General features: G+C 44.9%; 1 protein-coding gene across 1 annotated transcript in view; it reads right to left on the reverse strand.

The window, feature by feature from the left end:
* The window catches only part of LOC146831158 (uncharacterized), a 28,820-nt gene extending 14,174 nt beyond the window's left edge, over positions 1–14,646 (reverse strand). The window contains exons 1-2 of the mRNA XM_085604109.1: positions 14,398–14,646; positions 6,732–6,898 (exon numbers count right to left, since the gene is read on the reverse strand). Of these exons, the coding sequence (XP_085460235.1) occupies positions 6,732–6,819 (88 nt within the window). The 5' untranslated portion in view covers positions 6,820–6,898; positions 14,398–14,646. The remainder of the gene's footprint in view (positions 1–6,731; positions 6,899–14,397) is intronic.
* Between the last annotated feature and the right edge of the window lie 500 nt (positions 14,647–15,146).

The following is a 15,146-nucleotide window of genomic DNA, read 5'->3' on the forward strand; positions in this document are numbered from 1 at the left end:
AGCAATCAGGGGAGCCCAAAAGAAACAAAGGTGACCCTCAACAGGACCCACAGGCCAGAGGCACTGGAGTCGCAAGAGGACCTTGAGCAGCTCAGCAAATTATGCAGACCACGGTGCAGGCAATGCAGTGTGGCTGAAGATTTTGGTCACTGGAGACGTTGAGCTTTGAGCCCGAAGATCTTGGTGGAAGGAAGCCAACAAGCCCTTGCAACAGCAAGTCAATGCGGTGCACAGGGGTTCGGTTCCTGTGGCTCCCACGAGAGATACTGGCCTCAAACTTGGTGAGAGGGCAGGGCAGGCCTCGAGAGCTGTAAAGAACCACCACATGTGTTGTTGAACCTTTCGGAGTCCATAGGAGCTCAGGATCAGCAGACCAGTCAGTTTGGTTGCGGTGTCTGCAGATGCAGGGAAGTGACTCCTTCACTTCAAGGGAGATTCCTTCAAGTGTCCTGGATGCCCACAGGCCTTGGGAGGTTCCTGTATGGTGCACAGGCACAGACGATGCAGCAGGCTGGAAGGGGGATGAAGTTGAGCCCAAACGAAGTTCAGCGAAGCCCAGAGTGCCCAGACAATAGAAGTCAAAGTGGTGTCAGAATTGAGTCTTGTCCTACGATGAATCTATGGACCCACCCACAGGTAAGCCCTTCAGTCCTCTAAGGAAAGGCTTGGGATGATTCATGGTACCCTCCCAAAGGGAGGGTTTGGAAAGGGGAGACGTTGACCCATGTCCTTTGTCCAGTTTCACACCAGAGCAGGAGCCAACAGCTCCCAGAGCAAGTTTGAATTGGACAATGCACGGGGACACCAAATGTGCCCCTCATGCAGACTGAGTGGCACTGGCAAGCACACCCACATGGCCCCAATACACTCAATCCTGTCTGGGAAGTGGTCACACCTTCCTGTGACAGGATACCTCTTGTTCTGTCTTTTCCTCCTCAAACCTGGCTCAGCAGCAGGAGGGCAGGATTGTGTCTCTGGTCAGCAGCAGCCATGTTGTGCTGTCCAGGTCTAGAAGACTGGTATCGTGAGCACTGAGAGCCAAAGGGAGGGCTCTTCCGGTGCTTGGAATCATACCTCTCACACTGTTTATGGTGTGGGGGATATGATTCCAAAATGTGTGCTACCAAACATGATAGGATTCGTTGCAGCCTATTTCGAGATGGTCATCACGTAATTACGTGATGCCCCTCTATATAGTATATGGCTGCTTCACTTACAACCTGGAAGTGTGCATTCCGCAGGCTGTAGGGGTGTCCTGTTCATGCAAGGGCACCCTCACCACTTAGAACCAAGCACCCTGCCGTCAGGATTGCAAAGGCCTGCAATTTGGGTGACGTATAGGTTTTAAGTGCAGTGATCCCACATATAGGAAACCTATATCTTTCATAAGTGGTGCAAGCACCAGTTTACACAGGCTGCAATGGCAGACCTGTAGTTACAGTTTGAATGGGCTCCCATGGGTGGCATAATACATACTTCAGCCTATGAGGGACCTCTAGCGTACCTATGCCCTGGGTACCCTATTACCATATACTAGGGACTGATAAGGGTACCTCAGTATCCAATCCGGGATGTACCTAAGTACAGAACATAACAATTGAAGGGAAAAAGCAGAGAGACTGTGGTCCTGATTAGCAGGATCCCAGTCAGACTAGTCAAAAACAGCTTAGCACAAGGCAAAAAGTAGGGGTAACCATGCAGAAGGATCTGACCTTCCTGTTCAGAGTTCCTGGAAAAGAGCAAGATCAAAGGAGAATCAATCAAGTTCTAAATTAAGTCAAACTTCCCATGAAGAGTAGTCCTTGAAACTCAGCCGAGTCTCATCTTTCCAAAAGCATTAGTATACAGTTGTAGAAGTAGCTGCACAAAAGCAAGTTTTGATCAGGAAAATACGATAACAGATACATCACAAGCTGCACCAGTCAGGGGACAAGAGTAAAACAATTGTTATCTACAAAGTGTCAGACAACAGCAATCACTGCCAGCCATAGCTCACAGCAAAAATTGCAAGTGGACAGGAGTGAGGCAAGAGGGAGAATAACAATGCTCTACTCTAGCTAACTAGAAACACACATCATTCTAAAAGACCTAGGAACATGTTATTACAAAGTTGCAGCTCCAACCGTTCCCATCCAACGAGAAGTCGCCTTTCACTTAATTCTTCCTTTCCCATGGCAAACATATGAGGCTCATGATCCATTATCAGAAATGTATCCTACCGTGCTAACATTTGTACAACTGGGTCCAGCTAACCTTGGTTCCCAGGGAAGACTATTGCAGTGTTCAGTCTAACATTTATTAAATGTTTCACTGAGGAACAATCAACTACGCTATAGACAGAAACATTCACTTGCAATTCTCCTGTTATGTAATGACATCCATATTTCTTTGAAATGTGTTGATTGTTAAAACACGGTTAGGAATGGGATTTCTGGTTGGCTGGGGCATGCGCCTAAGCCAGGCAGAAATCACCACTCTGGTCAGGGAAAGGGAGTTACACGCTGAAGATAACCCCTGATTCAGCCCCTTGGTAGCTTGGCACGAGCAGTCAGGCTTATCCCAGAAGCAATGTGTAAAGTGTTTGCGCAACACACTCACACAGCAGCAGCACACTAGGCACACTACAAAAGAAACTCCACACAAGGTTATATAAAAAATAACCTTTGTATTATGCAAAACACATTAGAATTATGCTCACACATATACACTGTGCCAACTGGCACTATGCAATATTTACAGGGGATTATATACACATGACAGGGCCAATAGGGTCACTGTCAGAACCTTTAGAAAGCACTAGTAACAAGTGTAAAACACAACCAGTAACTACTAGTACAACACTGTACTTAGCATTATCACCTGCAACATAAACGCATTATGTCTGCTTTACAGTAGGCATAAAACTCATAAGCATATTCACATTACTCAATCTCTGTAGACATAAACATATTATGCAATAGGCATCATAAGCATAAACACATTACGCATTCACATTAGGCGTAAAACACATGAGGCATCCACATTAGGCATAAACCACATTATGCAACAGTCATGGTGCAAAAATCACATTAAGGCCTTGCGCCCTCCTAGTACACTCAGGTACCAACCAGGACCCCAGGCCAACTGGCCTTTCTCTGAGGCTTAAAATGCCCTCTGTTCAAAATGTCAGGGCATTAATGTAGGGCCTCTCAAGTAGCCCTCTGGCTGCCAATGCAGCGAAGATACTGCGCAATGCACTGGGGGCGTGGGGTGCAACTCACCCCCTCCTCATCAGGAAAACAGAATACACCCATGTTGCAGCTGCCCGCGCTCTCGCGGTGCAATGGAGTGAATGACCTTTGGCTCTGCCGTGCATCCTTAGCCCCCTCTGGGACTCTAAAACAATATTGCCCAATAGAGAAATAAGCACTGGCACTACCGTGCCTCTGGGGCCCCACTCTGGGACTACTGCACAAAAATGCCAACTCGGTGCAGCTGCCCGCGCTCTCTCGGTGCAGCTGGGGGAATTGGCTTTGGCACCACTGTGCCTCTGGAGCCCCACTCGGGGACTACTATGATGAAAATACCCCCATATTGCAGCTGCCCTCCAACGGGCGGGTCATCTGGGAAAGGAAATCAGCTCCCAACAGCACTGGTACCAACCAAGTTGAGCACCACTCACCGGGGCTCTGCTGGGTCGTCTCCGATCTCCTCAACCTCTGGGGAAAAGCACTGACAATGTGCCTCGACCGTCCCCGTCTCCTCGCGTCGGCTCTGCTCACAGAGGGAGGGGCTGCAGGAATCAGCCAAGTGGAGCTCGCAAGGCTCCGGTCCCTTCCTCTGGCTTTGGAGCAACCTGGGAAGCTATGTCCTCCTCTTGCCGGTGCGCGGGACTCTCCACTGTGCCCGGGAGCCCCACCCACGCTCAGGGAAGAGATGCCTGACTTTCTACCGGCATTTTTTCTCTGCCGCAACTCTGCCCACAACCAGGCAGCTTTGCCTGACTTCTGGGTCATGTTGGCAGCAGCCCGGCGGCAAAACAATGCGGGGTAGGTTCCCACCTTTTTCTTGGAACGCCGCAGTGTGGGATGGGCTCCTGCTTTCTTCTTGGAATGCGGCAGTGCGGGGTGGGCTCTCACTTCCTTCATGGTGATGTGGGGGGATCCCCACGTCAGGATCCCCCCAAGATACTTTTGCAGCTCAGCGCTGCAGAGCATAATCGCTCCTTTTGACCTGGAGCAGCGCAGCAGGGGCCAGAAAAATGCAGCGCTCATGAGGTGCTAGACCCCTAGAGTTCAGAGGGGCAAAGCTGGGCCCAGGCAGGCCAGCACACAGGGCCCTCCAACAGGGAGGCAGTCCCTTGTGGTGGTTCCTCCTGGGGCCCAGCAGCAGCAGTATCCCCCTGTCACAAGGAAGCACAAAAAGCATAACATTTTCATGGGGTCACAGCCCCAATTTTTATACTACATTTCCTTTGTCTGCCCTTGGCACAGGGCTTGGGGGAACCTGCCTGAGCTGGTTCTGTGTTTTTTTGGAGCACTCTGTTTACAGGGCTCCTCTTCCCTATTGTCAGGTGGGGGCTCGTTATCAGACACATCACAGGGGGGCGGAGCCAGCATTCACCCAGGCAGGCACAGACCTATTCAGGGTCAGGGGACTACTCCTTTGACTACTCCAAATGCAGATCCCCTATTCAGCCTAGCGCTGACTATCTCTGCCCTCCCTGGAGCCACACACACCTCACCAGCCCCTGTCACCCCAAAGCCAGACATGCAATCCACATCAGGCAGGCAGACACATAGCACACAGAAATGCCAACTTAAAGAAGTGGCATTTCTAAAATAGTGATAATAAATCTGTGCACACCATTGCACAACATTTATTATTACTATTCCAACCGTACCAAACTTGACCACGCTGCTCCTCTCATATCAGGAATTACCACTGAAATACTTATCAGGGAATCCCCAATGCATTCCTATTAGAGGGGAGCCTCACAGCAGTGAGAAACCAAAATGGCGGTTTGTCACTACCAGGACATGTCACACTCTTAAGGTACATGTTCTACCTTTTACCTACAATGCACCCTGCCCATATGGCTAGCTAGGGCCTACCTTAGGGGTGACTGACATGTAGAAAAAGGGGGGTCACAGATGTGGTGTACATTTTAGGTGCCATTTCACAGCGGCAGTAACACTGCGTGCACAGTCCCTGCAATGGCAGAGGCCTGAGACAGGTTTGAAAGGCTACTTTGGTGGGTGGCGCAATCAGCGCTGCAAGCCCACCAGTAGCATTTAATTTACCAGTCCCGGGTATGTGAGATACCACTTTACAAGGGACTGACAGGTAAATTAAATATGCCAAACAGGTGTAGACAAATCTTTACCTTGTTTACCACAGAGAGCACACACACTTTACACTGGACAGCAGAGCTAACGTGCCCAGAGTCCTAAAACCACCAACACTATGTCCGAAAAAAGGCTAGGAGGAAAGCAAAAGGTTCAGGGATGACCCTGCAAAAAGGTCCAAGTCCAACAAACACAATTCTCTATTCAATATTATATGAACATATGACAAAAAAGGAAGTTTAGTTTTAGTTTATTGAGACTATGTAGCTGAAGAAAGTAATACATTTTATAAACTCTGCACATTCTGCAGATATGACAGAGGTCTAACCAAATCAGATAAAGGCTAAGTTATTGAATACTCTTGAGCATAGTTCAGCATTTCCTAAAAGCATCTCTAATAAAGAAAGGAGAGGCCTAGCTGAGGCTGAGTGGTAGAAATGTAAGCCTGGTAATTTTTGCACAATTTGTCTACCTGTCATTTTTAAATGAATTTTTGTTCTGAAGCCTAAGTCAAGTTAACATTGTTGTCAATTAGGCTATGTACAGATGTTCTATTTTTACATCTCTAAATTAAGCCTGACTGCTCTGTACCAAACTAACAGGGGGATGAGCATAGGTTAATTTGGGGTTTGCTTATGCCTTACCATGACTAGGATTGTGGTTGCTGCTTGACCAGTGCTCACACCCCAGATAGCTAGTAATAAAATGTCTAACTACCAAATGGAGGTCTCCACCCTGAGTGCTGATGTTCTACCATGAGTGCAGAAGTCCAGCCTCAAGTAAAACATGCTTGTAAATTACTTATAATGTCATAATGTAATTCTACACATTTGAGTTACTTTGAACTCTGGAAGGCGACTAGCCAAAAGTTGAAAAGTTACTCAAAACTGTAAAGTTACAAATGTAACTTATGCACAGGTGTATCTTACCTGAATCTTAATCTGCTGACGCTGCAATAAGTCATTCAGGACCCATTGTCATTGTATCTCTGGCAGACAGCATCACAGTGACTACTTGTTCCTTTGTAAATATTTCCACTTGTATCAGGGGTGTAACCATTGATAGTGCAGCACGCAAAGCAGCCTTGGGTCCAAGGATATGTAGAGCCAAATACATTATGGCAGAATGAATTCTGTGATTTGAATAATTACTGAAAAAATTGTGGTGACCTGCAGGTCACAACTTGGAATCCCAGCTTGCCCAGCTCGGCCTTCCATCCTTTCCAACGTAAGCAACTTTGGTAATAGTATAAAAAATGTAATATTGAGCATAGACACAGCAAATGTTAAGTATGAAGAGGCATATAAAACATTTAATACTGGGCTTCCCTCCTCTAGCCAAACATAAAGCAGTGGCCCGTTGAGGCCAGGACAACCTCAGTCACTCTTTTAATTCCATGCATACCTTGCGAGGATGGTCTCCTGTAAGCTGGCCTGGCTATAAAACAATGCAGTGGTGTCATAGGGTAGATTATGCAGAGGGGTCCAATCATGACTTTTCAGGAGAATATGTGTGTATTTCTTAACCTCGGACCCTCAGACCTTCTCCCCACTGCAGAATTTGGACCAAATCTGAAGAAAAAAAGGAAAGGTTCAGCGATCCATGTCTTTCTGTTTCATCTCTAATTCTCAAGAAAGGATCTTCATGAATCAAAATGCATAACCAGCAGCTAAACACCAGTACCCTACAATGAAAAGCATATCTTTACCTGCTTCTGTCTGGACACATCCCTGGCATTGTGGAGATGCTAATCTCAGGGTAATTGCGTTTTGCATGAGTTCAGGTCAAGAAAAAACATTAGAATACGTGTTATTGGTTTATTAAAATCATTTTTATTATCTTAGTTGAAATCGTGATCGTGAGAAGAAGCAAATATGTCTCACTTAATGTGTAGCTGTGCAAAGTGTAATGTGGAGATGCATGCCCCTGAAATGTTGTGAAGCTAAGAACAAAGGGGCATATTATCAAGACAAGCAATAAAATTATTGCCGCTTTAGTGGCAGAAAACTGCCGCTAAAACGGCGATAATGGGCTTGATAATATGCTCTATGGAACTCCAATTGAAGCTCAGGTTAGATGTCCTTCACATCTAACATCTAATATGCCCCAAAATTATTCGGTGTGACTGTTCTAGAAATAGGATTTTAACACAATTGCATATCATTAATAGAAATATTGCAGTTACAAGAATACATTAGATTTCTTACCAAGCCAGTACACTGAATATTCAAATAATGAAATGAAATTTTGGTTGACAACTACAGCACCAAAAGCTAAACAAAAAACTCACAGTTATATAAAGTTGTGATTTTATTTGCATTTACAATCATAGATTTTACAACAAAGCATGCTTTTTCATTTACATTACTTAAAAATGAATTGCAAAAATACATTCATGAAGCGTTTTAAAACATTAATGAAGTCAGATTACTTAAAATAAAGACAAAAGGTTGCCAGCAAAGACGGGACGAAAGAGAGAAGGTGGAAGAGAGAGAGAACTAGGGAGGCATTAAGAGATGAAGGAGTTCTGTGTGAAGGACTGTTATCTGAAGGGATTTCAGGGATTGCTTTTTTAACTCTTATGACGGGTGCCACCTGTTTTACAGTGGGTGCCAACATGACATTACTACGGTGTGGCTACTATGAAGCTGATCATTGATCTTTGGCATAATTCAATTTGCATCAGCAAGTTGAAGTTGACTTTTCAGGTAGTTACCATTATTCCTGCAAAGACTAGTGAGGAGAAATGACATGAATATTTTAAGGTTGCCACTATTGGAAGTCTGTCTCTTTGAGGGCCATGGACGGACATTATTTATAATAATAATAACATATAAGCTTCAATTATGTGATATGTTGATAGAAGCTTTGAGGCAACTCGCAAAATTATTATTGCTAGGTGGAACCAAGAGCCTACTACGCAAAGCATACCAGATGAACTTCTATATTAAATTCTGATAAACCCCATCTAGGAACACGTTCGTATGAAAAGGTTTCACAACCAGAGTTACCAAAGAAGACTTCATATTTTCCAAGGAGGAGCCCAAGCTGAGACAAAAAAAAATAAGTTGAGAATTAACCAAATCCTAGAGATTACAAATAGTAGGGCAGCGATTCCTAACTTGCTGTCTGTGGCCCTCTGGGGGTTGGCGATGCCTACTCAGGGGGTCCTTAGCTGTTGAGAAAATGAAATAATAGCAGATTAATAAACTACACATACATAAAAAAGCAACATTGAAAATGCTAAAACGCTCTGTAAATGTATAGGAATTTTACATTGGATGCTAAAAAAAGTTAGTGTCCTTAACATGATTTGTGGGAGAAACACAAGAACAGCAAAAGGAATTTAGTAGGGACATTGGGCGACCTCAAATGAAGTTATGATTGCAACTTGTTTATGAACTAGACAATTTTACATAATGTTTTAATTGGTCAAATCACTAATGTTGATTTTTAGTTTCATTAATACAAGCCAGAATGATCTTTTGAGTCTTCTCTTTCAATATGTTTTAATTAACTTATCAATAAAATCGAATTTAATTGAATCAAGGCGACCACTCAATAATGAGTTTTTAATTCCCCAGTCCCTTAGTGTATCCCATGTTAAGTATGGAGAATGCATAACTATGTCAATGGAAAATTCAAATCGTTTTCACTTCCTGCCAAAAGCATCTTGGTGCACTTCTAGTATCTTGTTAAAAGCATTGCAGTGTGATTAAAAGCCTGTTTTGTAAAACAACAGCAGGGCCTTTTCTACTATTCAATCCTAAAGATTGTGTAATAATATTCTGGCAAAGACTTTAGCCTGATTGTCTAACAGGGCTTAGAAACAACAGTTTGATCGCGATTCGGGATCTTTCTTGATTTCTGTCAATATACCTGCGCTATTTGTGTTTCAAGTTAAGTTTTCAACAAAGGAAACAAACTGGATGCCCAAAATGTGGAGTCTTCTTTACGGACACTCTTTGGAATACTATTTGGCGAGGGGCATCATGAGAGCTTTTAGACCTGGCATCATTGGGATGTTTTTCCCCTGCATTTTTTGCCTCTTACCTCCGGTATTTTGCTGTGTGTTGGACTTTGTTTTGCTGGTCTAGATGTTTTGGGCACTTTGACACTGCTGTTCACTGCCAAAGCGCAAGTGCTCCCTCTGTTAATTGTTGTTATGGATTGGTGATTCCATGATTGGTATATTTGGTTTATTATTAATTCCCTAGTACAGTGCACAATGTGTGCCCAGGGCCTATAAACCAAATGTTGCTAGTGGGCTTGCAGCACTGATTGTGCTTCCCACACAAGCTGCCTTTCAAAGGTAAATCAAACCTGCCACTGGAGTGTCTGTGTGCAGTCTAGTACTGCCATGTTGACTTGGCAAGTGCACCCACCCACTTGCCAGGGCCTAACCTTCACTTTTCTTACATGTGAGTCATCCCTAAAGTAGGTCTAATGTACCTCTGTGGGCAGGGTGCAGTGTAGGTAAAAGGTGAGACATGGCCTGATGTGTGTGGCATGTCCTGATAGTGAAATACTGCCAATTTAGTTTTTCACTATTGGAAGGCTATCTATCCCATAGGATAGAATGGGGAGCTCAATTATAACATCTTATAAGTATAACTGTCCATGGGAACAAGATGAGAAAATAAAGTTTAGTACTCAGAATATAAATCTGCATCTTTTAGTAAGGAGGATTTTAACATTCTGGGTTTGAAAATACCACTTTTAGAAAGTGGGTATTTTCTTGCTTAACCTTCCTGTGTGCCTCTGCCGGTTTGTGGTGTGACTGTCTGGCTTTTGAATTTAGAAGGGCTGGGGGTGGGCATTCTCTCAGATGGCCACCGGGGGGGGTTGATGTGTGTCCTGCCTTTCCTACCTGAGTCAGGGCTGAATAGACCTGGGCTGCATTCAGAGTAGGGGGAGGAGATTCCTTTCAAATCTGAATGGGCCTCGTCTGCCTTTGACAATGCTGTCTCCACCTCCTGCCAGGAAGCTGCACCAGAGAGAACACAATTGGTTTTGGCTGGGTAAAGAGCTTCTCTGCCACCAGAGAGCAAAGGATTTTGTGCTATAAAAAGTGGGACCCAGACCCCAGACTTTTAGATTACTTCGGACTTCAAGAGGAACCTCTGCCATGGAGAAGAACTGGAAGAAACTGGAGGAAGAGTACTGCCCTTTTGCTGTGTGCTGTCTGGGGTTGGCCTGCAGTAGCTGTTTCTGCCCAGGAGAGGAACTGTGTGTGTATCCTGCTTGAGAAGTATCTCCAAGGGCTTGGAAGTAGAGCTTGCCCCCTGTTCACGAGGTCTCAGGAACAGCAAAGACCTCACCATCCTTCTGGGCACCGTCTCTGCTGGTTTCAGTAGCCACAGAAGAAAAGGGCAACCGACTCTGTCACTGAGTCCGTCACAGGATTCCATGTCCTAAAGGCCCCGCAGAAGGCACCGATGCACTTTGCACCAGTCCCATGGTCTCACTGACGCCGTCTGAATGATTGTCACCAAGCCGTTGCTTGCACTGTGACCTGAGGGCAGTGCATTCTGCATCTCCTCGCTTCACCATGCCTGGACATCACCGACATCGCCGCCGCCACTCAAATGGTACATCGACCAGCTCCATCGCCTGCACCGCAGCCTGCCACCACCGTATCGAACACCAGCTCACCCTGCACCATAAGCCTTTGCCTCACTGACGCCGACTGGACGAGCATCACTGAACCGCTGCCTGCACCTCATCGTGAGGGCACTGCATCCTGCACCGCTTCCATTTTGCAACGCAACCGCGATGGTTCCCTCATACTAACTTGTCAGCCGTAATGAGAAAGGTACTGTTTTAGAGTCTGTCTTCGCTTTAGCTGACCCTGCAGTGAGCTGGAATTCTTAGCATGTCACTTTCAGCATCGCGGTAGCCCCAGACGGAGCGATCGACTCGGAGGAGCTGGGTTTTGTGGCTATTTCTACAATTTAAAGGTTATCGTGCAAAGTAACAATTTCTTCAGTATTGTGTTGTGGACTTTTGTCGTTTTTGGTCTTGTTTGGTTTAGATAAAGTTTGACTTATTTTTCTAAACTGGAGTGGTGTCCATTTGTAGTGTTTTCACTGTGTTACTGTATGCATGCGCAAATGCTTTGCACACTGCCTCTGAGATAAGCCTGTCTGCTCGTGCCAAGCTATTATTTTTGAAGTGTATCCCCCTTACCCTGACTAGGAAGGTGGGTCCCTACTTGGACAAAGGTGCAAACCATTGCCAACTAGAGACCCTCATTTCTAACAAGAGCATATTATTTGAATCAGGTCTACAATGTCCCCCTCCTTAAGGTGGTAAGTGCTATTGGTAAAAAGAATATTAGCCTTTCAACGAACTTAGGGGGATATGTACAAGGAAATGGAGGAGAGAGGAGTTAGCCTTCCTGGTTCAACACCTCTCTCCTCCACTTCTGAAACGCAAGGCTGCACCATATTTACAAGAATGTGGTGCAGCCTTGCGTTTCCCCCTGCGATGGCGCTAAGTTTAGCAAGTTAGCACCAATGCAGGCACCCTTGCACCAGAGTGCAAGACTGTCTGCGTGCAGGGGAGGATTGTTTATGTGTAGGAAGGTGCCCCTTCCTGCACATACACAATCCTAAAATGCCATTCTGTCACTTTCATGTGCACTGCTTTATGCAGCACACATGAAAGTAACAAAATTTCAATTTTTTTAAAGTTTGTTTATGTACAGGAAGGGATACCTTCCTGTACATAAACAAACCATGGCATTTTGCTTTTTCCATGTGTGCTGCACAGGGCAGCACACATGGAAAAAGCAAAAACGAGGAGAAATAATGCATTTCTCCTCGTTTTGCCAAATTAAGACTAGTTTACCTGGTCTTAATTTTGGCGCTGCCTGCTATGTAAGCCACCCTTGTACATAGGGGGCAGTGTCAAAATGAATGGGTGTTGCAGTAGAACACTCACCACAACACCCACTGCCAAGCCATATTTGAATCTTATGAGTGCATGGGGACCTATTTAAGGTCACTCATTTGTCGAGAGAGTGGTCCATTCAATTTTTCCAGGATCAAAGACTAGAGGATAGTTGCATATTGTGGAGGTTGGAAACTTGAAGATACTTCAGTCTACAAAGCCTTTGTTTCCGGAATTCCCTTCTGCAATTTAAGGACCTCGATTTGAGGTGGGTTCTCTTTAACCTTCTTTGGAAAATCCATTTCACCAATCATGCCAATGCTTTTAAAGCAGTTACACTCTCTAAGGAACATCTAATAATAATGCTCTGTGCCCCATGATCACTTTCACTTCTGTGAAATAATTTGAATTCTTTAACTAATGCAATGAGGAATTGGCCGGTTTTGAGCGTCAACCCTATTTAACCCACCTGAATGAGTGCTCATGGCTAGATTTAGTTTAAAATCCTCTGTTAATATCATAATAATTGAGAGATTGAAAGTGAAGGGAAGAGTAATAATTTATCAGTAACCTTCCGTTTTACTGAGACTTGTGGTGAACATCTGTGTTCATTAGTATACCTTTCGCCATGCTGGGGTTGCAATACGTATTTGCATACTCAATTGCAATTTTAATTGCTTCAATGTGTTTCACTGTCTGAGCCAGTCATTTTAGCACAGCAGAAGTGGAGCCAATTAGCCCCAAAATGGCTCAGCTCCGTTTAGCACAAACTCTCTCCTTCTTAAGTACATCAGGGATAAAATGTGCAGAGTAACCTGACAGTGTAACAATGACACCTACCAAGTATCCTGGAAACAGATGTTTCCATATTCAAGTAAAAAAAAAAAAAAAATTCCACCAGCCTCGATCTTCCTGAAAAATTACAAAAGAACCTATTGCCTTACATGAGATTATTTGAATTGACAAGATTGTCTCTAATGTACTCAGGATTATAGGCTGCTTATCACGGTTCTTGAGAACAGATGTCTTACCCTCAAAGTAGCTCGCCAAGATTTCATTGGGGGCAAGTTCTAGGGGAATATACATCTGATGACACCTGTATAAAGTCTTCATATCTGTGCCTAGAATGGTCCATGTCGGTTGTCTCTACATTCGTGCTTGATTTGAGTTCAGTTGCAGCCCTCTTGATTCCAACCTGTCTGGTGTGCATTGGAGGAGGGTAGAAAGAAGAATGGGAGTGATGCCTTGTGATTTTAGAAGGCAATTTGGATGGCGAGATGATCTGTGACTCAGGCTGCAGGTTGCTAACTAGTGGATTTTGGTGAGTGCACAATGCATTTTTACTAAACATAAAAAGGCTGAAATTTGGAAAAGTACCTTTCATTCACCCTCCAGCACTCTGGTAGACAACACAATGCAGATGCAAGTTGAACATCTCATGAGCAATGTGCTTGTTGCAGTTGTGCTGCCATCACGCTGCTCTGGTGTGTGTAAGGTATGAAGTAGGGGCACACTTCCAATGAGCCCTCTTCCTTATTAAAGCTCCTCACATCTCCTCACGTTTCACTGCCCTCCAGGCACCAGGCGACTTGAAGCCGAGTTGGCGATGCAGCGAGCGGAAGGTAAATTGTTTTTTAAATGTATTTATTTACCTACTTTACTCCTCCCCGTCGTATGTCTGACTCCACTATTCCCCCACCCAGCCCCTTCCCGCCCCACCCCACTGCCCCGCAGCCTTCCCTCTGCAAGCTGCCACTAATCTCTTAGAGCTCCTCTTAGTTTGCTTTGATTCCACTTGCATGTTTCATGTTCTGCAGGCACTATAGCTGTGAAGCTTTACACCAAGTAGCACCGGCAGTCTGGATAAGCTGCTGACCTCCTCTGCAGTGGAAGACTGAAGCATGATTGAAGTCTGGAGGAGCGGGTTTCTATGTCTGCCTGCCATACAGAGGTAGGCTCAGGCCACAGATCATGCCAGTACTCAGAATCCACACTCCCCAAAGAGCTGAGTGTGATATTGTATTGGTTTTACCTCCAGCATTACTTCACATGGAACTTCCATATGGAATCACTTTGCGCATTCTTTAGAGAACGTTTGCTTAAGAATCTCTGTGTTAGATTATATTTCTTGTCAGTTGACTTTGGCTGTTGATGGATGAGGTGAATAAAACTTTACCTGCGTTTTCATCATCCTGTGTTCCTGTCTCATGATTATCGGAAAACACCACATTTTCTTGGCGACTAGCGAGGGCTTATCTTCACCTCAACATCCAGTGACATATGTTATCCCCTCGATAACTAAGACAATCCTCCTCCAGCGGCAGTTAGTACATTTGGAAGAGAAGGTTTCACTTCTCCAGTGGCAGAATTGAGTGTCCGTCTCCCGGCGCTCCAAGACTTCGCACAGGAATTACCTGGTGAGGAGTATAGAGGGAGGGGTGAGTGGTGACACGCATTGCGTTCCACTGAAATTTATGGTCTAGTCACGGCCTGTTCTACGTTGCGTTCCAGTCAGGGATATGCTTTTGCTGTGACGTACGAGGGATTTTCACAGCTGAAGCAGGGATTGGATGTTGGATGTGCGTTGTCACGCACTGCATCCATCTTAAGAGTTTGGGAAGAATTACCTTTTTACAGGCCTGGTATTTGGAAAATACACGTTCACACAAATTTTTGACTGGCGCATTAGTGACTGGATGTTAAAAGTGCGTCGTCACGCACTGCATCCATTTTGTTAGGTTGGGGAGAATTTAATCTCTTTACGTGGATATCAGGCAAATTGTGAAGTGCTTCTCTGGATTATATTATTCAGCTTTTACTTTCTCAACCATGCCGAGTCATTTCTTTCTTGGAGTTTCTGGTTCTCGAGTTTCAAGCTGACTTTCTTCTTACTACATGAATAGCCAACGCTGCCGGTGACTGGCA

The sequence above is a fragment of the Triturus cristatus genome, chromosome 5_1, assembly GCF_964204655.1.
Source record: "Triturus cristatus chromosome 5_1, aTriCri1.1, whole genome shotgun sequence".
NCBI lineage: Eukaryota > Metazoa > Chordata > Amphibia > Caudata > Salamandridae > Triturus > Triturus cristatus.